Below are 26559 nucleotides of genomic sequence, written 5' to 3' on the forward strand. Positions count from 1 at the left end.
GTAATTTAAATATTTTAAAAATCAATTAAGGGGCCAGTCCCATGGCAGAGTACTTAAGATTACGTGGTCCCAGGGTTTCACCCGTTCAGATCCTGGGCACGGACCTAGCACCACGCATCAGGCCATGCTGAGATGGTGTCCCACAGAGCAGAACTAGAAGAACCTACAACTAGAATATACAACTATGTACTCGGGGACTTTGGGGAGAAGAAAAAAAAAGATTGGCAACAGATGTTCGCTCAGGCCAATCTTAAAAATAAATAAATAAGGGGCTGGCCCCATGGCCGAGTGGTTAAGTTCGCGCGCTCCGCTGCAGGCGGCCCAGTGTTTCGTCGGTTCGAATCCTGGGCGCGGACATGGCACTGCTCGTCAGACCACGCTGAGGCAGCGTCCCACATGCCACAACTAGAGGAACCCACAACGAAGAATACACAACTATGTACCGGGGGGCTTTGGGGAGAAAAAGGAAAAAATAAAATCTTTAAAATAAATAAATAAATAAATAAATAAATAAATAAATAAATAAAAGTGAATTAAAACATTGAAAATTATCTAACTTTTTTAAATTAATAATTATAAATATAAATACATTATTAAATTGATCAATTAAAATTTGGTTGTTGGGAAAGAGTAGTAAACTCAAATATATCCTATTAATTTAAAAATCATTATCAGACTAAGCAATATTTCGTCATACGCTAGGATAACTCTGCTGATTAAACAAAGATTGGACATGTCATACTTATTGGTGTTTACTTCCTCTCATGGAAGGTATTGTGCTGCCTTTATTGTACAAATATGCCAATACTTTTGAATGATGGTTACTGAGGGAGGGGAACATTATGTTGTTGAAACAGTACATCAGTTTGAGTCTAGAGAAAACTCAAGAAAATTATTCTGCTTTTACTTATTGCAAATTCTGCAGTAGGAAAATTATGAGCCAAAATAATAGGTATATCATAATATTGCCAGAGTATTTGTATATTGTGTATTTTCACTTATAGGTTTTTATTAGATGGTATTTTGGATCATTCCTAGGATTATTTTTAATGTCTGAACAGAACTATTCATTTGTATCAGAAAGCAAATTTTCTATCAATGAGTTATTTTCAGAGGATTTTGTTTGTTTATAACTGTAGTCATATTAAAGACATTTTTCTTCTAGGAGAAAATATATTTTTAACTTTTTCTGAAAGTCAATTAGAAGATATAATTCAGTTGCAATTAAATTTGCCTCTACAGCAAAATGCTGGGAAATATAATTTCATTAAGTGAAGTATACACAGAACTGGCTTCCATACATATTTCTATAGTCTCTCAAATTCCTGCTCTTCACAATTTAGATGATCAGCTCAATCACTCTTTATGCTTTCATATGCTGGACCAAAATGAAAATTCATTATCTAATCTTCCACATGATTCAGGAGAAACAAAGATCAAAATCTCGCAAGATGTAAAAATTGTTATGGAAATAGAATTGAGAAGTGAGTCTCTTTGTGGGTATTTGAAAATGGGTAAGACAATTACTGATTATTCTGGAACTATTCCCAGAATCCATCTTTACACAAAATGTACTTACTTTAAGCTTCTCACTAAATTCTAGAAATACCCTGTTTGCAATATGATCAGTATCACTGTAAAACTGAGAAAAAATTTTATAAAAATCATATCATTGGGGCCGACCCAGTGGTGTAGTGGAGAAGTTCATGTGCTCCACTTCAGTGGCCCGGGATTCACGGGTTCAGATCCCAGGTGCGGACCTACACACTACTCATCAAGCCATGCTGTGGCAGCGTCCCATATACAAAATAATGGAAGATTGCCACAGATGTTAGCTTAGCAACAATCTTCTTCAACCAAAAAGAGGAATATTGGCAACAGATATTGGCTCAGGGCCAATCTTCCTCACCTCCCCCTAAAAAACACCCCATCACTGAAGAATGAATTTATATCATTGATCTAAAGCAATGTTTTAGAATGTGATCAGATTAAAAAACTGTAAATATTCATTCATGAAATAATTATTCCTGTTTCTAAGGAAAAAAATTCTTATGAACTAGAATAATAACATTTCATGCCTGAAATTGTTACTGGTATCCTAGCAAGAAAGGAAATGTGTTTAGAAAACTACCAGAAGGGACTGAAGAAACAAAAACCTGAGGCAAACAAAGAATAGTTATTAGAATAATTAAAGATAAAGAAATTTCGGTGAGATTCTATTTTATATTACCTCTCAAATGTTGGTGTGAAGCTATGAAAGCATAACAAAGTTGAAAGTTTTAAAAAATCACTACTATACGACACCTCCTAAAAATGCAGAATCTCTTACTATGTACCATCTATCATCCTAGACCTGTGAATTCTGAAGTAACACCAATTACTAACCTATTAATTTTTTAAATGTGTCCTGAGCACCTAACATAAGCAATGATCATGGGTCTTGCGGTTGCAAAGGCCATTTCATCATTGAACACATTTTGTTAGCTTCTGCTGTGTGTAAGGCACAGCGCTAGGTGCTACTACAGAGATTAGACTTACAAAACTCTCAGCGTAGTGGAGGTCTAGCTACATGTAACATAATGTGAGAAGGCTTCTAGGAGAGAGATGGTCAAACTTCTGTGGGAATCCAGAGGAGGGAGTTTGATGGCCTGGAGAGTCAGAAAAGGCTTCACAAAGGACTTAGGTGATTTGAGGATGCAGTAGTAGGGTGAAGAAAGGTTGTTGAGTGAGAAGTTTATTGTCAGTAAAATATAAGGTTCAGAGAGGAAGGGCAGGAGATGAAACTGTCGAAACAGTCAGGAACCAGGTGTAAAAGCCCTGTATGTCAGTAACTCATTTGCATTTTATCATGTACACCAGCTGAAAGCCATCACAGGTTTTGTTTTTTGTTTTTTTTAAATTCTTTTATTGTGGTCTAAATAGTTTATAACATTGTGAAATTTCAGTTGTACATTAGTATTTGTCGAACACCGTATAAAATGTGCCCCTGCACCCCTTGTGCCCCCCTTTCCCCTCCCCCTTCCCCTGGTAACCACTAAATTGTTCTCTTTGTAAGTTTGTTTTATATTCCACGTATGAGTGAAATCATATGGTGTTTGTCTTTCTCTGTCTGGCTTATTTCGCTTAACATGATGCCCTCAAGGTCCAACCATGTGGCTGCAAACGGGACAATTAGGGGTTTTTTTATGGCTAAGTGGTATTCCATTGTATATATACACCACATCTTCTTTATCCAATCATCAGTCGTTGGGCACTTGGGTTCCTTCTACACCTTGGCTGTTGTGAATAATACTGCAATGAACATAGGGGTGCATAAATCTCTTTGTATTGTTGATTTCAAGTTCTTTGGATAAATACCCAGTAGTGGGATAACTGGGTCATATGGTAATTCTCTTTTTGGTTTTTTGAGAACTCACCATACTGTTTTCCAAAGTGGCTGCACCAGTTTGCAGTCCCACCAGCAGTGGATGAAGGTTCTATTTTCTCCAAAATCTCTCCAACATTTATTATTTTTTGTCTTGGTGATTATAGCCATTCTAACAGGCGTAAGATGATATCTAAGTGTACTTTTGATTTGCATCTCCCTGATGATTAGTGATGGTGAGCATCTTTTCTTGTGCCTATTGGCCATCTGTATATCTTCTTTGGAAAAACGTCTATTCATATCCTCTGCCCACTTTTTGATTGGGTTGTTTATTTTTTTGTAGTTCAGTTGTGTGAGCTCTTTATATATTATGGAGATTAACCCCTTATTGGCTATATGATTTGCCAATATTTTTTCCCAGTTGGTGGGTTGTCTTTTTGTATGATTCTTGGTTTCCTTTGCCTTCCAGAAGCTCTTTAAAGTCCCACTTGTTTAATCTTTCTTTTGTTTCCCTTGTCTGAGTGGACATCTTATTTGTAAAGGTCATTTTAAGGCTGGTGTCAAAGAGTGTACTGCCTGTATTATGTTCCAGAAGTTTTATAGTTTCAGATCCTACCCACAAGTCTTTGATCCATTTTGAGTCTATTTTTGTGTATGGAGAAAGATAATTATCTACTTTAATTCTTTTGCATGTGGCTGTCCAGTTTTCCCAGCACCATTTATTGAAGAGGCTTTTCTGTCTGCATTGTATATTCTTGACTCCTTTGTTGAAGATTAGTTGCCTGTATATGTGTGGTTTTATTTATGGGCTTTCAATTCTGTTCCATTGATCTGTGTGCCTGCTTTTGTACGAGTACCGTGCTGTTTTGATTATTATACCTTTGTAATATGTTTTGAAGTCAGGGATTGTGATGCCACCAGTTTTTTTATTGTTTCTCAGGATTGTTTTGGCTATCCGTGGTCTTTTGTTGCCCCATATGAATTTTAAGAGTCTTTGCTCCATTTCTGTGAAGAATGTCATTGGGATTCTGATTGGGATTGCATTGAATCCGTACATTGCTTTAGGTAGTATGGCCATTTTAACTATGTTTATTTTTCCAATCCATGTACATAGAATATCTTTCCATTTCTTTATGTCATTATCAATTTCTCTCAGTAGTGTCCCATAGTTTTCCTTGTATAGGTCTTTCACCTCCTTGGTTAAATTTATTCCTAGATATTTTATTCTTTTTGTTGTGATTGTAAATGGGGTTGTATTCTTGAGTTCTTGTTCTGTTAGTTTGTTATTAGAATACAGAAATGCCACTGATTTTTGTACATTGACTTTGTATCTTGTAACTTTGCTGTAGTTGTTGATTATTTCTAATAGTTTTCTGAAACCTTTAGGGGTTTCTATACATAAAATCACGTCATCTGCAAACAGCGAGAGTTTCACTTCTTCATTGCCTATTTGGATTCCTTTTATTTCTTTTTCTTGCCTAATTACTCTGGCCAAAACCTCTAGTACTATGTTGAATAAGAGAGGTGAGAGTGGGCACCCTTGTCTCGTTCCTGTTCTCAGCAGGATGGCTTTCAGTTTTTGCCTATTGAGTATGATGCTGGCAGTGGGTTTGTCATATATGGCCTTCATTTTGTTGAGATATTTTCCCTCTATACCGATTTAATTAAGAGTTTTTATCACGAACAGATGTTGGATCTTGTCAAATGCTTTCTCTGCATCTGTGGTAATGATCATGTGGTTTTTGTTCCTCATTTTGTTAATGTGGTGTATCACATTGACTGATTTGCAGATATTGGACCATCCCTGTGTCCCTGGTATCAATCCCACTTCATCATGGTGTATGATCGTTTTAAGGTATTGCTGTATTTGGTTTGCCAATATTTTGTTGAGGATTTTTACGTCTATGTTCATTAGCAATATTGGTCTGTAATTGTCCCTCTTTGTGTTGTCATTGTCTGGTTTTGGGATCAGGGTGATGTTGGGCTCATAGAACGTGTTAGGAAGTGCTCCATCTTCCTCAATTTTTGGAATAGTTTGAGAAGAATAGGTAATAAATTGTATTTGAATGTTTGATAGAATTCTCCTGAGAAGCCATCTAATCCTGGACTTTTATTGTTGGGGAGGTTTTTGATTCCCATTTCAATCTGTTTACTTGTGATTGGTCTATTCAGATTCTCTATTTCTTCTTGATGCAGTTTTGGGAGGTTGTAACAGTCTAAGAATTTATCCATTTCTTCTAGATTGTCCAGTTTGTTGGCATATAGTTTTTCATAATATTCTCTTAAAATCTTTTGTATTTCTGTGGTATCTGTTGTAATTTCTCCTCTTTCATTTCTAATTTTATTAATTTGAGCCTTCTCTCTTTTTTTCTTAGTCAGTCTGACTAAGGGTTTGTCAATTTTGTTTATCCTCTCAAAGAACCAGCTCCTTGTTTCATTGATCCTTTTTACAGTCTTTTTTGTTTGAATTTCATTTATTCCTGCTCTAATTTTTATTATTTCCCTCCTTCTGCTGAGTTTGGGCTTTTTTTGTTCTTCTTTTTCTAATTCTGTTACATGTAGTTTAAGATTGTTTATTTGAGCTCTTTCTTGTTTGTTAACATGGGCCTGTATTGCTATAAATTTCCCTCTTAAGACTGCTTTTGCTGCATCCCATAAGAGTTGGTGTGGTGTGTTTTTGTTCTTGTTTGTCTCCAAATATGTTTTTATTTCCCCTTTTATTTCTTCAAGAACCCATTGGTTGTTTAGTAGCATGTTGTTTAGTCTCCACATTTTTCTTTCTTTTCCAGCTTTTTTCTTGTAGTTGATTTCTAGTTTCACAGCATTATGGTCAGAAAATGTAGATATTATTTCAATCTTCTTAAATTTATTGAGCTTTGCCTTGTTTCCCAGTATATGGTCTATCCTTGGGAATGTTCCATGTGTGCTTGAGAAGAATGTGTATTCTTCTGTTTGGGGATGGAGTGCTCTCTATATATCTATTACATTCATCTGGTCTAGTTTTTCCTTTAAGTCCACTATTTCCTTGTTGACTTTTTGTCTGGATGACCTATCCATTGAGGTAAGTGGGGTGTTGAGGTCCCCTACTATTACTGTGTTGTCATTGATATCTCCTTTTGGGTTTGTTAATAGTTGCTTTATGTATTTTAGTGCACCTGTGTTGAGTGCATATGTGTTTATAAGTGTTATGTCTTCTTGGTGGAGAGTTCCTTTTATCGTTATATACTGACCCTCTATGTCTCTCTTTACCAGTTTTATCTTGAAGTCTACTTTGTCCGATATAAGTATGGCAACAACTGCTTTCTTTTGTTTGCCATTTGGAGTATTGTCTTCCATCCCTTCACTCTGAGCCTATGTTTGTCTCTAGAGTTGAGATGTGTTTCCTGGAGGCAGCAAATTGTTGGGTCTTGTTCTTAATCCATCCTTCCACTCTTGTCTTTTGATGGGAGAATTCAATCCATTTACATTTAGAGTGATTATCGATATATGAGGGCTTAATACTGCCATCTTATCATACGTTTCCCAGTTCTTCTGCATTTCCTTTGTTTCTGGTCCTGTATATTTCAGACTACCAATTTGATTAGGTAGTTTTAGTTGGCTTTCTTCTTTTTCTCCTTGTTTATCATAAATGTCTTTGTTCTAATTTTTTTTTTAGTGGTTACCCTTAGGTTCATGTAAAAGATCTCATAGTTGAGATAGTCCATTTTCTGATAGCCTCTTATTTCCTTAGACTATACTAATTCCATCCCTTTGCTCTTCTAAGTTATTTTTGTTGTATCTTTTTCCATCTTGTGTTGTGAGTTTGTAGTTAAAAAGATGAGATCATTTTTATTTTGATGTTTTCCTTTTCTTTATACTTGATGTTAGAGTTAAGTGTTTACTAACCTGATCTAATAGAGAGCTACCAGTTTCTGATTTTGCCTACCTATTCATCTCCTTGCTCAGGGCTTTGTAGCCCCTTTCCTATTTTTTTTTCCAGGTGTGAGGACCTTCTTGAGGATTTCTTGTGTCGGGGGTAGGGGGGGCATGTCTTGTGGCAATGAACTCTTTTAGCTTTTGTTTATCTGGGAAAGTTTTTATTTCTCCCTTCTATCTGAAGGAGATTTTCTCTGGATAGAGAATTCTTGGCTGAAAGTTTTGTCTTTCAGGATTTTGAATATACCATTCCACACTCTCCTAGCCTGTAAGGTTGTTGCTGAGAAATCCACTGAAAGCCTGATAGGGGTTCCTTTGTAAGTTATTTTCCTCTGCCTTGCTACCCTTGGTATATTTTCTTTGTCCCTGACTTTTGCCAGCTTCACTACTATATGCCTTGGAGTGGGTCTTTTTACATTGACAAAATTAGGAGATATGGAGGCCTCTGTCACATGGATTTCCAGCTCCCCCCCCAGGTTTGGGAAGTTCTCAGCTGTTATTTCTTTGAACAAGCTTTCTGCTACATTCTCCTTCTCTTCCCCCTCTTGCATACCTACAACCTTTATGGTGCATTTCCTGATTGGGTCAGATATTTCTCTGAGAGTTTCTTCATTTCTTTTTAGTCTTAGTTCTCTCTTCTCTTCCCTGTGAAGCATTTCTATAGCTCTATCCTCTAACTGGCTGATTCTCTCCTCCATATAGTCAGTTCTGTTGTTTAGGGAATCCAGATTTTCCTTTATTCAATCCATTGTGCTTTTCATCTCTAACAGTTCTGACTGATTCTTCTTCATGGTTTCAATCTCCTCTGTGAAGAAGCTCCTGAATTCATTAATTTGTCTTTCTGTGTTTTCTTGTAACTTGTTGAGTTTTTCTCCAATAGCTGTTTTGAATTCTTGGTCGTTTAGGTTATGGATTTCTGTTCCTTCAGGGTTGGTTTCTGGGTACTTGTCACTTTCCTTCTGGTCTGGAGCTTTAATATACCTACTCACACTGCTTGATGGGGTAGATTTTTGCTTCCTCATGGTGCTCTTATCAGGTCATAGCTGCCACTTACTGCCACAGGATGGGCATCAGGCACTGTGTATTCTGGGCCTGGCACGAGCAGGGGCTCCCCAGCTCCAGCCACTGACTACTTTTCTCTCTGAGCGACTGATCAATGGCAGATCTGGAGCACTGGGCAGGGGGAGGGGTGCTCTCCTTCCCCAGCGCTTCCCCAGCCCCTGCTTGTCTCTCTGTATGGAGCTCTGGGTGATTGCAGGACTCTGAACTTTCCCTTTCCCCTCCACAGCGGCCAGTCTCTCCACACTGTGCTCCAGAGAATTCTGGGACTGGAGTACCAGGCGGGGGTGGGGCACCTCTCTTACCTGTGCACTTTCCCTTCCGCGGCTGCCACTCTCTCCACAGTGCTCCAGAAGATTCTGGGGCTGCTCACTTTTCCCACCACTGCCACCAAGCTCTCTGCTCCTTGCTCTGGGTGAATCTGGGGCTGGAGTGCCTTTGCCTTTTCCGTGCTGCCACTACCACACTCACTGCACCATGCTCTGGATGATTCTGGGGCTGGAGTACCAGGCAGGGACAGGGTAGCCTTCTTACCTGCACACCTCCCGCCTCCACAGCCAGTCTCTCTCCACGGAGCTCCTGCTGATCATCTTCCACTTCCTCCAGAGGATCCAGCCCCACCACCATCTTCGGGCGTATCATTGCGTGGGTCTCCCAGATGTCTTTTGTGATGTGTATATGTCCTCTGTTGGTGTATGAATGTCCTTTTGGTTGTATCTTAGAGGGGAGAGTCCAAGGGAAGAGCTCACTCAGCCATGATGCTGATGTCAGGTTAAGTCCCCAAAGCCTTGTCTCTAGCGGTGATTAGCCATGATGCAATAAGCAGCAAGTTAATATATTTATGTGTAAGGAGGCATGTAATGCATGAAAAATGTATCCATTCTGCATTCGCGTACCATCTACCGACTGCTTGCTCAGTTACAGCCACTGCGCTGAGTCAAAAGCCACCACAGGTTTTTAAAGACAGAAGTAAACTGTGAGAGTAGTTTTTAGATAAATTATTTTGGGAACACTAAGGAGGGGTACTGAAGTGGAAGAAGATGAGTATGAGGGTTTAACATGTGTTAAGTATCTACATTCTGTCAAGGATGGAACTCCAAGAAACACCAGCATTTAACAAGAAAGCATAGGAGGATATTGTTGAGAAATAAATGGAAAAGGAACAGTCTTAATGATAAGATAAAACAAATAGAATTATCCTAGCCTCAAAGGAAGATAGTGTTAAGAATTATGGGTTGGTCAACAGTATCAGATGCTACAGAATTTTCTAGTAGAATGAGGACTAAGAAAGGGTGTTGGATTACCTAATAATGAATTTATTAGGGACTTTATGGAGAGCAATTTCAGTAGAATGAATGGAAGCCAAATTGTAATGGGTCAAAGACTGAATGGGAATTGAGGCAGTGTGAATTAGCATGGACTCTAATAGAATATTAGTCGTATATATTGAGCTTTAATAGACATTGCTAGGTTTTCAAAATTGTTATACCAGTTTATACCAGCAGGATGTGAGTTCCAGCTGTTCCACATCCACTTGCTCCTCACTAGCACTTGATATTTTCTATTGTTTTTCAGCTTTGTTGAGGTATAACTGACAAATAAAATTGAGAGATATTTAAAGTGTGAAACATGATGATATTAAGATATGCATATCATTGTGAAAGGATTCTCTCCATTAAGTTAATTAACATTTTCATCATCCTCCACGTTTACCTTTTTTGGTTTTTGGTGAGAACATTTAAATTCTACTCTCTTAGCAAATTGAATTATACAATACAGTGTTATCAACTACTGTTATCAGACCTTATTCATCTTATAACTGAAAGGTTGTACCCCTTTACCAACCTCTTCCTATTTCCCCCACCCCCTAGCCCCTGGCAACCACTTTTCTACTATCTTTCCATGAATTTCACTTTCTTTGTTCTTTAGATTCCATATAAAGTGATACCGTGCATTATTTGTCTTCCTCTATCTGGCCAATTTCACTTAGCAAAAACCCTCCAAGTTCATCTGTGTTGTTGCAAATGACAGGATTTACTTCTTTTTTAAGGCTGAATAATATTCCATTATATATATATATATACCACATGAGAAAAATGCATATTCTACTGCTGTTAGATAGAACGTTCTGTATATGTCTGTTAGGTCCATCTGGTCTAACATGTAGTTTTAAGTCCACCTTTTCCTTATGGATTTTCTGTCTGGATTATCTATGTATTGCTTAAAGTAGGGTATTGAAGTCTCCTGCTATTATTGTATTGCTGTCTATTTCTCTCATCAGATCTCTTAATATTTGCTTTATATATAGCTGCTCTATATATACAGCACTCTCTCTATATATATAGATGCTCTAATGTCAGGTGCATAAATATTGACTAATGTTATTTTTTGGATGAATTGACCCCTTTATCACTATATAACGGCCTTCTTCATCTCTTCTTACAGTCCTTGCTTAAAGTCTTTTTTTTTTTTTTTCGATATAGGTATAGCTACCCCTGCTTTCTTTTGGCTTCCATTTGCATGGAATATCTTTTTCTATCCTTTCACTTTCAGTCTATGTGAGTCCCTAAAGCTGAAGCAAGTCTCTAATAGACAGCATAGAGCTGAGTCTGTTTTTTTTTAATCCATTTAGCCCCTCTATATCTTTTCATTGGGAAATTTAGTCCATTTACATTTAAAGTAATTATTGACAGGTATAGACTTACTATTGTTATTTAGTTAATTGTTTTCTGGTTGTTTTGTAATTTCTTTGTTCCTTTCTTTCTCTGTTGCTCTCTTCCTTTGTGATTTGATGATTTTCTATAATGGTCTGCTTAATTCCTTTCGCTTTATCTTTTGTGTATCTACTATAGGATTTTGCTTTGTGGTTATGATAAAGCTTACATTAAAAATCATAGTTATAACAGTCTATTGTAAGATAACAACAACCTAACTTCAAATGCATACAGGAGATCTACATTTTACACTCTCCCCCCCCACACACACATTTTGTGTTTTTGATGTTTACAATTTTCATATTGTGTATCCATTAAAAAATTATTGTAGTTATAGTTATTTTTACTATTTTTGTCTTTTAATCTTCATTCTAGAGTTATCAGTGATTTCCCACCACCATTTCACCAGTAGAGTATTCTGAATTTACTATATATTTACCTTTACCAATGAGTTTTATACTTTCATATGTTTTCCAGTTACTAATTAGTACCCTTTTGTTTCAGCTTGAAAAACTCCATTTAACATTTCTAGTAAGGCCAGACTAGAGATGATGGACTGCATCAGCTTTTGTCTGTCTGGAAAACTCTTTCTCTCTCCTTCAATTCTGAAGGACAGCTTTGCCAGGTAGAGTATTCCCGATTGGCAGTTTTTCTCTTTCAGCACTTTGAGTATATCATCCTGCTCCCTTCTGGCCTGCAAAATGTCTGCTAAAAAATCTGCTGATTGTGTTATGGGGTTCTCTTCTATGTAACAAGTTGGTTTTCTCTTGCTGCTTTTAAGAATCTCTCCTTGTCTTTAACTTTTGACAATTTAATTACAATGCATCTCAATGTGAGTCTCTTTGGATTCATATTATTTGCTAATATTTGGGCTTCCTGGATCTGAATGTCTCTTTCTTTCCTCAGGTCAGGGAAGTTTTCAGTCATTAGTTCTTTGAATAAACTTTCTGCTCCTTTGTCCCTCTCGTCTCCTTCTGGAACCCCTATAATGTGTATATTGGTCCACTTGATGTTGTCCCATAACTCCCTTAAGCTGTCTTCACTCTTTTTCATTCTTTTTGCTCCTCTGATTGAATAAATTCTACTGCCCTGTCTTTGAGTTTGCTGATCCTTTCTTCCACTTGATTTAGTCTGTTGTTGAACTTCTCTATTGAATTTTCCAATTTACTTATTGTATTCTTCGTCTGTGACTTCTGTCTGGTACTTTTTAATATTTTCTACCTCTTTGTTGAAATTCTCACTTTGTTCATACATTGCTCTCCTGACCTCAGTGAGCATCTTTCTGACTTATTTTGAACTCTCTATCAGGTAAATCACTTAACTCTATTTCTTTAAGATCTGTTCCTGGAGATTTATCTTGTTCTTTTGTTTGGAACATATTCTTCTTTTTCTTCATTGTCCTTGACTCTCTGTTTTGGTTTCTGCATTAGATAAAACAGCTGGCTCTCCCACTCTTAACAGAATGGTCTTGTGTAGGAGATGAACCTCATCAATCAGCCCAGCTGGAGCTCCTCATTGTCTCTAAAACTTTTGTGATTGTGCAAACCACCATCTTTGTTCTTAGTGGTTCCCAATAGTTGGGGATGTGCCAAGACCTGTCAGTGTCCCAAAGAGGAGAACCACAGTCAGCACCTATATGAAGACTCATTGAAGGCAGACCCTCAAGCAGCATCAGGAAAAGTATGTAGGTGAGCCCCTTCCAGGGAGAAATTGGGAGATGGACATTTTTGCCCGCTCCCTCTGTACTGGGCCCAGAGCTGTAGTGACAGAGGAGCACTCCTGAGCCCATTAAGAACTGCTTTGTTGTTTACTACAGTCCCGTGGGACTCATGAATGCAAGCCCCATTGGCTAACAGAGCCAGGCAATCTGGGCACCCATCCTCAGGCAGCAGTGCTAAAAGCTGGGGAGCTAGATGTGTGTACAAGCTCCTTCCAGGGAGGTACTGGCAACTTGCTGTTATTATTTTAGCAAACTGGAGAAGGAAGAGGGAGAAGTGTCCACTGTTTTCCCCACTCTCTGGGGAGGATTGCATCCAGACCCTAGATGTGTGCTAATTTACCAGCCTGGTCCTCAGACAGTAGTTTTTAAAGTATGAAGATAAACTCTTTTCAGGGAAAGACTGGGAGGTAGGTGCTTTTGCCTGCTCCTTCTGCACTGAGCTCTGGGGGCACAGCTGCGTTGAGTGCTCAGGCACCCATTAAGAACTGCTTCTTTCTTTGCTATAATCTTGTAGGTCTCAGGGATGAAGTTCCATTGGCTTTCAGAGATAGGTGTTTTGGGGGCCTGTCCCTCAGATAGGAGTCTTAAAAGTTGGGGTGCTACATGTGGGGTCCAGATGCTTTGCTCCTCAGAGAGAAGCTGAGAGTTGGAGGTTCCCCCCATTGTATGGCACTGTGCCAAGGATAGGGTGAGAGTGTGTCTCAACTTCTCCTACCCATCATGATATGCATATTTTCTCATTTGCCCAATGTGTGGGAGTCACTTAGCTAATTTCTAGATCTCTTTCAGATGCACTTGCTCATTGTGTTGATGAATATTTGGTGCATCCATGGGAGGAGAGGAACTTAGGAGCCCCCATGTCACTATCTTGGTCTTTTCTCTTTATTATATTTTAATTTTAGCCACTCAGGTGTAGTCGTATCTCAGCCATTCAGGTAGTGTTAATTTTTCATTTCATAATGACTAAAGTATTGGGCATTTTTTCATATGCTTATCAGATTTTGGGATACCATCTTTTATCAAGTGCATGTTGGTGGTCTATCTTTTATCTTACTGTTTTGTAGAAGTTCTTTGTGCATTCCACATGTGAATCTTCTCGTATGTATATGTATTGCAAATATCTTCTTCCACTTCATGGATGATCTTAGTCTTTTAAAGATGTCTTTTCATGAGCAGAAGCTACAGTGCTCTTCTGTGGGCTGTTTAAGAAAACCATCTTTGCCTTCTTCATAGTAGTACAGATTCTTCAGTGTTCTTTGCTGAAAGTTTTATTGTTTTATTTTTACATTTATATGGGCAATTTATATTGAATTTATTTTTATGTATGATGTGAGTAGGAGTCGATTCACTTTTTCCATATAGGTAACTAATTGATTGTTTTTTAAAAAATAACCTTTTCCTCATTTTGATTCTGAAAGAAACATTTCTTGTTCTTTGAACCCACCATGGGCATTTCTCATATTGATATTCATTTTTTAAATGTGCGTTTTCTTGGTTTTTGTTTATTACTAATTCCTCCTTCAAGATGGGCCTTGTCCTAACATTTGTGAGGCTCAGAGAAAAAATAGAAATAGAGGCCCATACTTTTTTCCACTACAGTGTCCACCTAGAGATGAGAAATTTTAAATCTAAAAAATTAAGACTAATAATGCCTGATAAATCAGGTCGACATTGGGAAATTAATTTTATATTATAATTTTCAATCACTCCCAATGACTTTAAGTTGTCAAATATGCATTAAGATTAAAAAGAATAAACTTTTAAAGACTAGCTCAACAATGAAAATGTATAATTGAATTTTTAGCATTTTTAACAAATTGACTTGTTGTTGATGGAAAAATAGTCAAATTTCAGATGTTCAGAAAAACATAAAATTTTCCTTCACAGTCTTTAGAGTGTTGACATAAGTTTATTGTTTTACATCACATTTTCTTGCTACTGAAAGCTAGAAAGGAGATCTTATTCAAATGATATTTGCATCTAATTCATATTTTGGTCAGGTGTATGTGATGGTGACTAGGACTTTGCTGGAAGTTTTAGTGGGTTCAGTTTTCTGTGTGTGATTTCAATAGTAGAAAGCCTAGAGTATAATAGACCCTACCGTTTCTGAGTCAGTCTACACAAACCAAAGTTGATCGAACCAGATAACTTTTCTATTGTATTTTATTTTGCTGTAACTATATAAAAACAAAAATTCCAATATTTTCTTACATTTTATTCCTACACATTTCTTAGCTGAAGAGCCAGTCTAAGCATGTGTGAGTCTAAGCTCCTCCAACCCTACATTGTTCTCTACTACATGTCATAAACATCTGCGATGGTCCTTATTACAATATACTTTATTTATCTCCTCTACTGAATTGAGAGTGCCTCTCTATAGAGATCTTTGTCTTTAAAACAGTAGAAGCAACAAACATTTATTATGTGCCAGGCACAGTGTGAGGCACTAGTAATACAAAGATGAGTGGGTAAGGGGCACATAGAATCAGCCTCCATCACGGATCACAATATGTGGAGGATTTGGAAGAACTCCATCTCATTCATCTTTGCTTCTAGCCCAGAGTGAGCCTTCACCAGATGGGCAAATGCACAACAAGCATGGCAATCGCCCATCAACCCCAAATTCCTGCCAATGACAAGTATCACTAATTAATTGCACAATTGCACTTCCTCCTCCTGAGCCAGACTCAGACCTAAGACAATTCTCACACAACATCAAGGTTTGCACACTAGAATCTTCGAAACTTTGGCTGCACACTAGAATCACTGGGAGCTTCTGAAAATCCCAACACCCAAGCCATACACCTCAGCAATTTAATTACAACTTCTAGAGGTGGGGACGAGGCATGAGCGGGTCTTACAACTCCCCATGTGATTCCAATGTGCAGCCAATGATTGGAATCATTGCTCTGCCCTGGCCACGCAGCATGGTATCTGGAGCAGCAGCAACAGCATCACCTGGGCGCAGTGAGAACTACAGACTATCGGGTCCCACCCTAGACCCACTGAATCAGTATTTGCATTTTAACTAATCCCAGGTGATTTAATACACATTAAAGTTTGACAAGAACCACAGCAGCTTCTACCACTACATTCTCAACTGCGGGCTCAGGGGGACTGAGCCCTTAACCTTGGGATCTGATGATATCTCCGGGTAGATCGTGTCAGAATGGAGTTGAATTCTTGGACACCCAGCTAGTGTCTGATAATTGCTCGTTGGTGTAGGGAAAAAACTCCACACATTTGGTGACCAGAAGTGTCAGAAGTGAAGTGTTTTGTGTGACTAGGAAAGGAGAATCACAGGAAGGAAAGACATGGTAGGGAAAAACTAGGCTTTTCCCCACATAGGAAGACAAAACTGTTTTCCCTATTACATCCAGCTGACCCTTAGAAGGCGTCAAGTAGGGTAGGCTGACCAGAGAAGGAAAACAGAGGGGAATTTATTATGTACAAAAAGGGAAAGTTATTAAAGTTAGTTACTTGAAACAAAATTAATTTGGAAAATTCAGAAGGGTATATAGGTTAATTAAACCCTAAGAAATGAAAGGAAAAAGAGACGCTTGCAGAACCACCAAATATTTTGCAATCTTTTGACCTCTAGAGTGAAGAAAGCCAAAAACAGTAGGAAATTGACTGAATGAATTTAAGGTTTCAGGAAAAGTTGGTCAGTCTGTGTTCCGCTTTTGTCATTCTAGCTGTTGAATGCTCACCTTGCAATTAAGAACACGATGAATAGGGGCCAGAGCACATGTGATCTTGTTCACTCCAGCTTTGGGAAGATAAAAAGAGGGGCTTGGAGGGGTTTGTGCTACAGGTGAAGGTTAAGGTCGCAAGGGGGAAGCATTTGAGTCGTGTCATTGTCCTGCTTGTTCTACCTACTGCCACCAGATGGAAGGGACTGTGAACTGCAGAGTTCATCCTCCTGGTGTTCTGTGTAAACCGCCATGAGGTTTAATCAAGGCATCGCCCTGCCGGAATTGCTCTTGCTGCCCCCTGCTATTGCTCAGACGTGCTGAGCCCACTTGGAGTGGGTGTTAGAGCAGAACAGAGTCAAAATTTGGCACTTGATTGATTTTTGCCAAAAGAATGAATGAGTGATAGTGCAATCACATAGAAATTGACACCAAGTGATTCACTAAAAGAAGGAAAGTCAGAGGTGAGATGTCACGTACGCGTTAAACTGACGATATGGTGTAATGTAGGATCTTGATGACATTGAGTTTTATTGGCTGAACTTCTGGTTTTCTAGAAAAATCATTTAACAGTTTGACAACCATTTAATAAGCACTTTTGTGTATCAGACATTAAACCAAGAGGTGAGATAGATGTGGTCAATCTCTGCCTTCAAGAAGTGTTCCAGGTATCTATTGCTACAAGACATATTTTCAAAAATTCACGAATGGCTTAAAACAAAAGCCATTTTATCATAACCTTTGATTTTGTAGGTCAGGAAAGGGCAGGGCTCAGCTGGGCAATTCTTCTGCAACTCATGATGTCAACTGAGGCCACTCAACATAATTGACTGGTATTGGGACTGGTTTGGAGGATTCTAGATGACTTCATTACATATCTGGTGCCAGTGCAGGGATGGCTGGAAGGCTGAGCTCAGCTGGAACTGATGACTGGGGAGCCTACCCTTAGCCTCTCCAGCAGAGGATCTCAAGCTACTTGGACTTCTTACATGGTGGGTGTGCTTAGAGCTTCCAGAGTGTCCCAAGAGGCCTGAGCAGGAGTCTCAAGGCCTTCGATGTCATTTCTGCCACATTCTATTAGCTCAGATTCAAGGGAAGAGGATTATACTCCCTCCAGCTCTCAACGAGAAGAGTGACCAATATGTTGTGATAAAGACAGTCAGGCTCATGAATAAGTAATCATATATGTGCTAACATAGAGTTATGCACAGAATACTATGGTAGTAGAGGGGTAACTGGAATGAGTCATGAAGGATTAATGAGAAATAGCCACGTAAGTTAAAATAAGAAAGGTATTCAAAGTCAGCAACATGAGCAGACACACGGAAGCATGAAAGAGCTTGGTGTGTTCAAATACTGCAATTAGTATGGTACGGTGGAGTACAAAGTGGAGGAGCCACAATGTAATCAGCAGGAGTCCAGGAAAGCCCCACGAGTCCAGAGTAATTCTGCCCGATGTCACAGGGCTCAGACGGGACAGGGCGCACAGGGCTTCTGACCACACCGCTCCAGACCCTTCCCTCATAAGCAAGAGTCAATAGGGAGCATCGGATACCCTCCTGACTGCCCCTCCCACCTTTACAGATTTTCCTCCTTTATCTGCCTCAAGTCCACTGCAACTGATGCCCATTTTCTTCTCATCCCTGCCAATGTTGGTCACCATAAGAAACCTCGGCCTCCCCACCCCTCGTCTCCTGCATTCTAAGGCTCTGAGGCTCTGCGCATGCACTGTCCTGTTCCCTACCCCCATCCTCCTTCAATTCCTGAAACTCCTCTATGCCGCCCTCTGGAATTCAGGATGTTCATCAGCATAGCAAATTTTTACTTGGCCCGTCGCTATGAGCACTTGATTAAAGGGCCAGTCTTCTTCACTATAAAATGACTATTTTCCCATTTACAAGTATAATTGTTTTGTAAGGTGATGGTTTCAAACTATGTAAATATCCTGTTTTTCATCAACCCTTCAATTTGTTCACTTAATTATAGATGTCTGTAAGGACTTGTGATTTCCAGTTTTATCCAATGGGCTCTCATAATCCATTACTATCATTTGTTTTGACACTCATATTGAATCTGTTTTGGCTTCTGGGAGCCCGTTTTAGCTGACTTTTCTGCCTTTTGATCTATCTTCATCATTCTTTGAGCCCTTCCTCGCTTTCTGGCACAAGATCGTCCAGGTTATCTGGCCCTTTCCTTACTCCAGTCCTGAGATTAGCTGTCTCTCCAAGAAGCTCTTGTTCCTTTTAGTAGAATGGTATTCAGAAGCTAAGATTCAAGCGTCAGCCATGCTCATTGCTACTGACGTGCTGCTATTCCCAGATCCTCTCAGAGGACGCGTAACCAACACACCTGCACATTTACATGAACATTTATTTCTGTACCTATCTATATACATGGAAAGCCACAGGTTTATACAAATTTCAAATTCAATCCAACATCACAGGGGTTAACCTGGTTTTCTTTCTGTCTGTATTCGCACCTCCCTTCCTTCCTTGCCAGTGAGGAACTTGGCTCCCATTGCTCTTTCATTTACTTATCCTATTAATCCCCTTTGTATTTCTACTCTCCTGCCTCTGCCCCCACCCTCTCCCCTCCACAGATGCCTCCCCATTCCACTTGGACTCAACATCTTTCCCTAGGGGGCTTCACTGCTGAGGGGTTCCACTCACCCCCCTGGGTTATGACACCAGTGTTGCACTACGCCTCTTCATAGATGCCCACTTCACCCAGCTGAGGCTCCAGTACCCTGCTCTGGGCCACCACAGGTCCCTCTCTTCTGGCACAGAGGCGTGAGTTGTTCTGCCCCATCTAATGGCCATAAGATTGAATTGTACAGGAAGGGAAAGGAAAGAGGAAGGGGAAGAGAGGAAGGAGAAGAAAAGGAAAACAAAGGAAACAAGCTCATCACACATTCGGAAATGAAAATTTTAAATTTTCATATACAGAAAATCTATAGAATATCACATATACATATCCCTCTAACAAAAATGATGTTATGGTTATAAATCTCTTAAACCTCTCTGTGCTTCTTAATCTTCCTGGGATTGAAAGATTCATATGCCCTTCAGGAAATTATCCCACTTCACAGAGGCCATCTAAGCACCTGGCATGTCAGTGATGACCTCAGTTGAACCTGGGTATGTGCAGGATCACCAGCAGTGTGAGACCTGAAGCCAGACACCGAGACTCATCCTCATGCCTCATTCTTCTTTCCATTCTTATGCCATCAAAGCTTTCAACTTGAAAGGGCATTGGTCCCTGAGATTGCATGGCCTACGTCTCTGTCCAGGTGTAGAAGTTTGCATCTGCACCCGGGTTCACAGCTCAAATGGATTTCCTATTTCTTTGATTTGTGAGACATGTAATAACCCTAAAAACTTTTAGCTTAGATGGAATCCTAATGTTCATTATTTTAAATCTTATTTAAAAAGAAAACTTGACCCCAATGGAATCTTACATATTTTTATTCTTAAAACCACAAAATTCTTATAGGGCTTTGGTATGGGTGTCAAAGCTCAAGAGGTCATTTGACTGACAAGATGATTGCCATGTTATGGGAGATTGCACTAGATAATCAGTGTAAATTTTCTTAAATAAAAAAATAAGTAGAAATCAGTCCAAATATTCCAGTAATTTCAAGGACTGTGAATATTAAACTCTACTATTAATAGACATTATCAAGTTACATTTTTAAAAATAACATCTAAAACCTTCTTTCAAGAAACATAATTAAAAGAAAATTGAAAAAGTTTGAAAATAAAAGAAGGAAAAAGCATATTCCAGAACAATAGTGACTAAATGAAAGTTGGTATGAAATAAAAATATCATTTATAATGGCACCAGGAAACATGAAGTATTTACGTAAAAATCAAGCAAAATATGGGTAAGATTTGTATACTGAGAACTACAAACATGGCTGAAAGAAATTTCAAAACTTAAATAAATGGAGAAATAATGTTCATGCATTGAAAGACTCAATATTGTTAAGATGTCAATTCTTCCCTGATTGATACTTATATTCAATACAATAATAATCAAAATCACAGCAGATCTTTTTGTAGACTTGACAAGCTGGTTCTAAAACTTACATTTAAAGGCCAAGAAACTAGAATAAAGTGAAATAAACAAAAAAAGACAAATATTGTATATGATTCCACTTACATGAGGTACCTAGACAGTCAATTTCATAGAAACAGAGAGTAGAATAGTGGCTACCAGGGGCTGGGTGACCAGTGGTTACCAGGGGGAGAGGAGAATGAGGAGTTGTTCAAAGGGGACAGAGTTTCAGTTTGGGAAGATGAAAAAGCTCCAGAGATGGACGGTGGTGATTACACAACAATATGAATGTGCTTAACCCTACTGAACTATACAATTAAAAATAGCTAAAATGGTAAACTTTGTAATGTAAATTTTATCATCATAAAAAAATTTTATGGAACCAGAGTAGCCAAAACAATTTTGAAAAAAATGAATTAGAGAACTCCCACTATATGATTTCAGGCCTTACTGTAAAGTTAGAATAATCAATATAGTGTACTAAATATAGACACATAGGTCAACGGACAGAATAGAGAATCCAGAAATAGAACCACACATGGTCAATTCATTTTTGACGAAGCTACAAGAGTATGGAGAATGGATAAAATTTTCACCAAATTGTGCTGGAATAATTGGATAGCCATATGCAAGATAATCTCTATCTATATCTTACACCATATGCTAAGTTAATTAAAAATTGATCACAGACATAAACGTGTATTCTAAAACTAAAAATTCTGGAAGAAAAAATAGGAAAAAATATGTCCTTGGTTTAGGCAAAGATCTCATATAAAATAACAAAAACATGACCACAAAAGAGAAAATTGATCAATTGAACTTGAAAATTAAAAGCTTTTCTTCTTCAAAAGAGACAGTTAAAGAAATAGAAAGCTACACATTGAGTGAAAATATTTACAAATTACATACCAACAAAGATTTGTATCCAGAATGTATAAAGAACACTAAGATATCAATAATAAGACAAGAAACAGTGAGTAGAAAAAAATTAAACATTTTACCACAGAAGAGATATGGATAGCAAAAACCACAATGAAAAATGTTTGACATCATTAGCCATTAGGACAATACAAATTAAAACCACAATAAGATACCATTATATACCTATTAGAATGCAGAAAAAACCTGACAATACCAGTGCTGGCAAGAATGCGGTGCAGCCACAAGGCTCGTATCTTGCGTATGGGAATGCAAAGTGGTACAGACACAGCCACCCTGGAAAACTGAACGGTTTGGCGGTTTCTTGTTTCTAATAAGGTTAACCATAAACCTACCACACAAACCAGTAATCCCATTCCTAGGCATTTGCCCAACAAAAATAAAAATTATGTTCACACAGAAGTACATAGCAGCTTTTTTCACAATCATCAAAACAACCCAAATGTCCTTCAACTGACAGATGGACAAACAAACTGGTACATTTATCCAGTGGACTACTCCTGATCAACAGAAAGAAACAAACTGCTGACACACACACAGCATGGAGGAATGTCAAATACGTAATTCTAGTGAAAGAAGCCAGTCTAAAAAGGCTACATACCGTATGACTCCATTTATATGACATTCGGGAAAAGGCAAATTTATAGGGACAGAAAGCGGTGGTTGCCAAGGAATGGGAGTGTCAGGCAGGTAGTGAGTACAGAGGCCCATTTTTTATGATCTCTAGAACTGTTCCATATCTTGATTGTGTTGGTGGTTGCGCAACCGTGTAAGTTTGTGAAAACTCACAGAAATGTTCACTAAAAAGATTAAATTTTATTATTTGTAAATTATGCCTCAACATACCTCACTTTGAAAAACACTAAACAAATGGGCATATTCTTCTGTTTTCAAGCATTGTAAAGTGATCTGTTGTTTGCAGAGGTTTGTAATTCATTTCGTTAGAATCATAGAATGTTACAGGTGGAAGGAGACTTCCATCTCTCATCAATGCCCTCATTTTTTAAAAAAGGAAAGTGACAACCAGAGGAGGAAATGACACGGGACAAGGACCTTTAGCTTTCACAGTGTGGTTATGTAAATTAGCTACTTCAGAGGCTAGAATTAGCATTAGTTTTTCGGGGGTTTTTTCCTGATATAACAAAATAGAGGGGCCCGCCCAGTGGCAGAGGGGCTAAGTTCACATGGTCCAGTTTGGCGGCCTGGGGTTCGCTGGTTTGGATCCAAGTGTGGACATGGCACCACTTACCAAGCCATGTGTGGCAGGTGTCCCACATATAAAGTAGAGAAAGATGGGCATGGATGTTAGCTCAGGGCCAGTCTTCCTGAGCAAAAAGAGGAGGATTGGCAGCAGATGTTAGCTTAGGGCTAATCCTCCTTAAAACAAAACAAAATAAATAAAATAGAGTCCAGAAAATTTCTGGCATTGGTTCACTTGAACCCAGAAATTCAGCAGCAGATTTTCACATTAGAATTTGTAATCTTGAAACTTCACTTTGATTGACAGTAGGACATAAAATTTCTAATGGAATTGTTTACTAAAAATTAGCTCATGGGGCCGGCCCCGTGGCCGAGTGGTTGAGTTCGCGTGCTCTTTTTCGGTAGCCCAGGGTTTCGCCAGTTCAAATCCTGGGCGCAGACATGGTACCGCTCATGAAGCCATGCTGAGGTGGCATCCCGCATGCCACAACTAGAAGGACCCATAACTAAGAATACACAAATATGTACCAGGGGACTTTGGGGAGAAAAAGGAAAAATAAAATCTTTAAAAAAAAAATTAGCTCGTTATCCATGCATGATAGATTTTACAATATTTCTAATGTTGATTGGATTTCCTAAAACATGCTTTACAAATGCATGGTTGGATCCTGTGAGAAACTGTAAAACAGTACTTGTCAACTTTTTTAGACTTTAAACTCTTTCTTCCAACCAAATTCCACACGTGTGGGAGAGACTCAGGAGGGCTCCTCTGCCTGCAGTGGGTTTGGCCCGAGCCCAGCAGTGTGAGGGGCTTCCGTTAAACACAGTGAGAAAACTGCTGCTCCCAAAACTAGGTTTGGGGAGAGAACCACAGGGTGGCTCAGATGCATGACCATGCGGAGCAATCACACAGTGCGTTTGTTTCTTGTTAATGGGCTTGCCAACCAGCAGAGTTCTTGAAAGAGAAGTCTATGGCATCAGCTCAGAGTGACATATTTCTGTCCTGGAAATCACCTGTCTCTGTATAAGCTGTCCCTCGCTGTCTGTGTTTCATTCTCCCTACTGTTCTGCTCTCCCTTTTTTTTATCTGCCTCTATCCTGGGGAAAGAGAGGGAAGATCATTTTGTTGAATTTAGGTCTTCCAAGACATTCAAAAGTGCAGAACAGATAGGCAATCATATATGTGGGTATGGCGCTCAGAAGAGAGAATCTAAACTGTAAATAAAAATGGGTGAGCCTTCCACACTGAGATGGTAATGGAAGCCGAGAGGATGTCAGAGACGGAATGCAGGAAAGGGCGAGGACCAAGCTTGAGGAAGCCGGCAGTCAAAGGCTGGCTAGAGAAGGATGATGTGTAACAAGGCCAAGAAAGTGTTTCCTGAAGTAAGAGGAGAGCTGGGGGAGCAGCGTATCATGGAAACCAAATGAGGATCGTGTTTCAAGGAGAAAGGGGTCTAGTGTTGAATGCTGCTGAGAACACAAAGGGAATGAAGTTTTAAAATGTCCACAAAACTTAATAGTGTGATGGTAGTTGGAGATCTACAGAATTGTCTTCTGTCATTCCGTGGAATTCTTCGTGACTGGAAACTCCTTGAGAACAGGCACATTGCGTAGAGCTCCACGTCCTCCTATATTGCTTTTCTTTTTTTCTTAAATTTTGATTTTTCCCTTTTCTCCCCAAAGCCCCCCGGTACATAGTTGTGTATTTTTAGTTGTGGGTCCTTCTAGTTGTGGAATGTGGGATGCCACCCCAGCATGGCTTGACGAGCGGTGCCACATCCGTGCCCAGGATCCGAACCAGTGAAACCCTGGGCCACAAAGTGGAGCACAGGAACTTAACCACTCGGCCGCAGAAGTGGCCCCTCCTATATTGCTTTTCACTTAAGAAATGCCCAATAAATATTTGCCACATTGTGAACCCACATGATACACTTGAAGCCTTAAAAAGGTATTTGGGGTATTTAGGGGGTAATGGTGATGGAACTCTTCTATATCCTGATTGTGTTGGTGGTTACATGTGTTAAAACTCAGAGAACTGTACACCTCAAAAGAGTCCATTTTACTGCATCTTAATAAGAACAATATTTAATGAGTAACAGTAAGATTCTTTTTCTTACATGGTGGTGGGCTCTTGGGTATTTATTGTAAAGTGATTCTTTAAATCGCGTATGTGTTTCCTAAACAGTCCTTTGTATTTACACAAGGCTTAAGAAAATATTGAATATTAAAACATAAAAACAAGTAAAGTTTTAAATAAAACATTTAAGAGAACAGAAAAGTACCAATAGGAAATCTATGAAAATGCATATGTAATTTAAGTTGAAATGAAATGGAAAAGAAAGCAATAACAAAATCCCTATTGTCCTATGTTTTTAACAGACAGGAATGGGTCACTTGCGTGTTATGAAAGATGGACTTCGCCTGGAAGGAGAATCAGAATTTTTATTCTCATTGTATGCCAAAGAAATACACTCTAGAGTGGTAAGTAAATGAAGAAACATTTAAATAATTTGTGTTTTATGAAGAATAAATAATGGTTAAACACAGAAATTCAATACATTTCAGAGGAGAGTTCTTAGAATGTATACATGCGCACATATTTATGATATACTCTTTATAGAAAGCTTGGCTATGATGTTAGGGAACTTATTTCTGATATTACGTTCTAAAGTGTCCACTTTCGTGTGCTTCAGATCTGAATTTGGTGGCCTCAGTAATTTAGATTATAATAAAGGTTTGGTAATTAAAAGCTTCATCAAAAACGATTGAGGGACCAGCCCATGGCCAAGTGGTTAAGTTTGCGCGCTGTGCTTTGGCAGCTCAGCATTTCACCCTTTCGGATCCTGGGCACGGACATGGCACCGCACATCAAGCCATGCTGAGGTAGTGTCCCACGTAGCACAACCAGAAGGACCCACAACTAGAATATACAACTATGTACTGGGGAGCTTTGGGGAGAAGAAGAAGAAGGAAAAAAAAGAAGATGGGCAACAGTTGTTAGCTCAGGTGCCAGTCTTAAAAAAATTTAAAAAAATCTAAGCTTATTTCCATTAGTGCAAGTAATTTAGATATTCTTATTTCAAGGCATTTAAAATTATCTGAGAAGCTTAGAAAGAAATTAGTCCCATAGTAGTATGTTCTGCACTAATTATACTAATTATACATTCTGGTCTTGTAGGATTCTCCATAAATAGATTAAGCATCATCATTAAATAATTGTGTGACTTTAAAAGTAAATCTACCTCAATATTATCAATTCATTTACCTCCATGGAATTTGTAATAAGTAGAGCCAAGCATAAAATATAGATAAACAATCTTTGTAATATGTTTTATTTTTCCTTATGTGATGCTATGGACTTTGTGGTAGAGACAAACATTTTGCTAGATTCCTGATGAGCTGATATTATCTAAATAAAATATTAAACTTGATCAACTATAACTTACCAGTTGTATGAAGAGTACACTCTTCATTTTCCTCCCATATTTCTAGACCTGAAAGGATATGTCAGTATCTCCTTCATAAAGAGGCTGTACCAGCTACTCCAGGGCAATTAGAAAGGAAACGAAAGGCCTACGGCTGAGAAACACGCAGTCCTGTGAGGAGAGACAGCACACGACTAAATCAGACGGCAGAGCAATCACCAGGCTCTGCTACCAACTGCAAGATGATACGGGCAGGGGGCAGGCGACTGACACGTAGACACTGACTGCAGAGGAGAGATCCCAGAGAGGACAAAGCGCATAGGTAGTTAACAGGCACTATCGAGTTACTTCGGGTAGAATCTCAGCTCACAGTAAGCAGGCAAATGACCGGGACTATCACAGGCTGATTGATACACGTGTGAGCCTGATCCTGTGAGCTTATTCAGATAATACACTACATTAGTCATGATGGCAT

General features: G+C 38.8%; 1 protein-coding gene across 2 annotated transcripts in view; it reads left to right on the top strand.

Annotated features, from left to right (window-relative positions):
- The window catches only part of SGCG (sarcoglycan gamma), a 149723-nt gene that overhangs the window by 68646 nt on the left and 54518 nt on the right, over positions 1-26559 (top strand). For both annotated transcript variants that reach the window (XM_070578591.1, XM_070578592.1), the window contains exon 3: positions 25039-25140. In XM_070578591.1, coding sequence (XP_070434692.1) covers positions 25039-25140 — 102 coding nt within the window. The remainder of the gene's footprint in view (positions 1-25038; positions 25141-26559) is intronic.

The sequence above is a fragment of the Equus przewalskii genome, chromosome 16, assembly GCF_037783145.1.
Source record: "Equus przewalskii isolate Varuska chromosome 16, EquPr2, whole genome shotgun sequence".
Classification (NCBI taxonomy): Eukaryota; Metazoa; Chordata; class Mammalia; order Perissodactyla; family Equidae; genus Equus; species Equus przewalskii.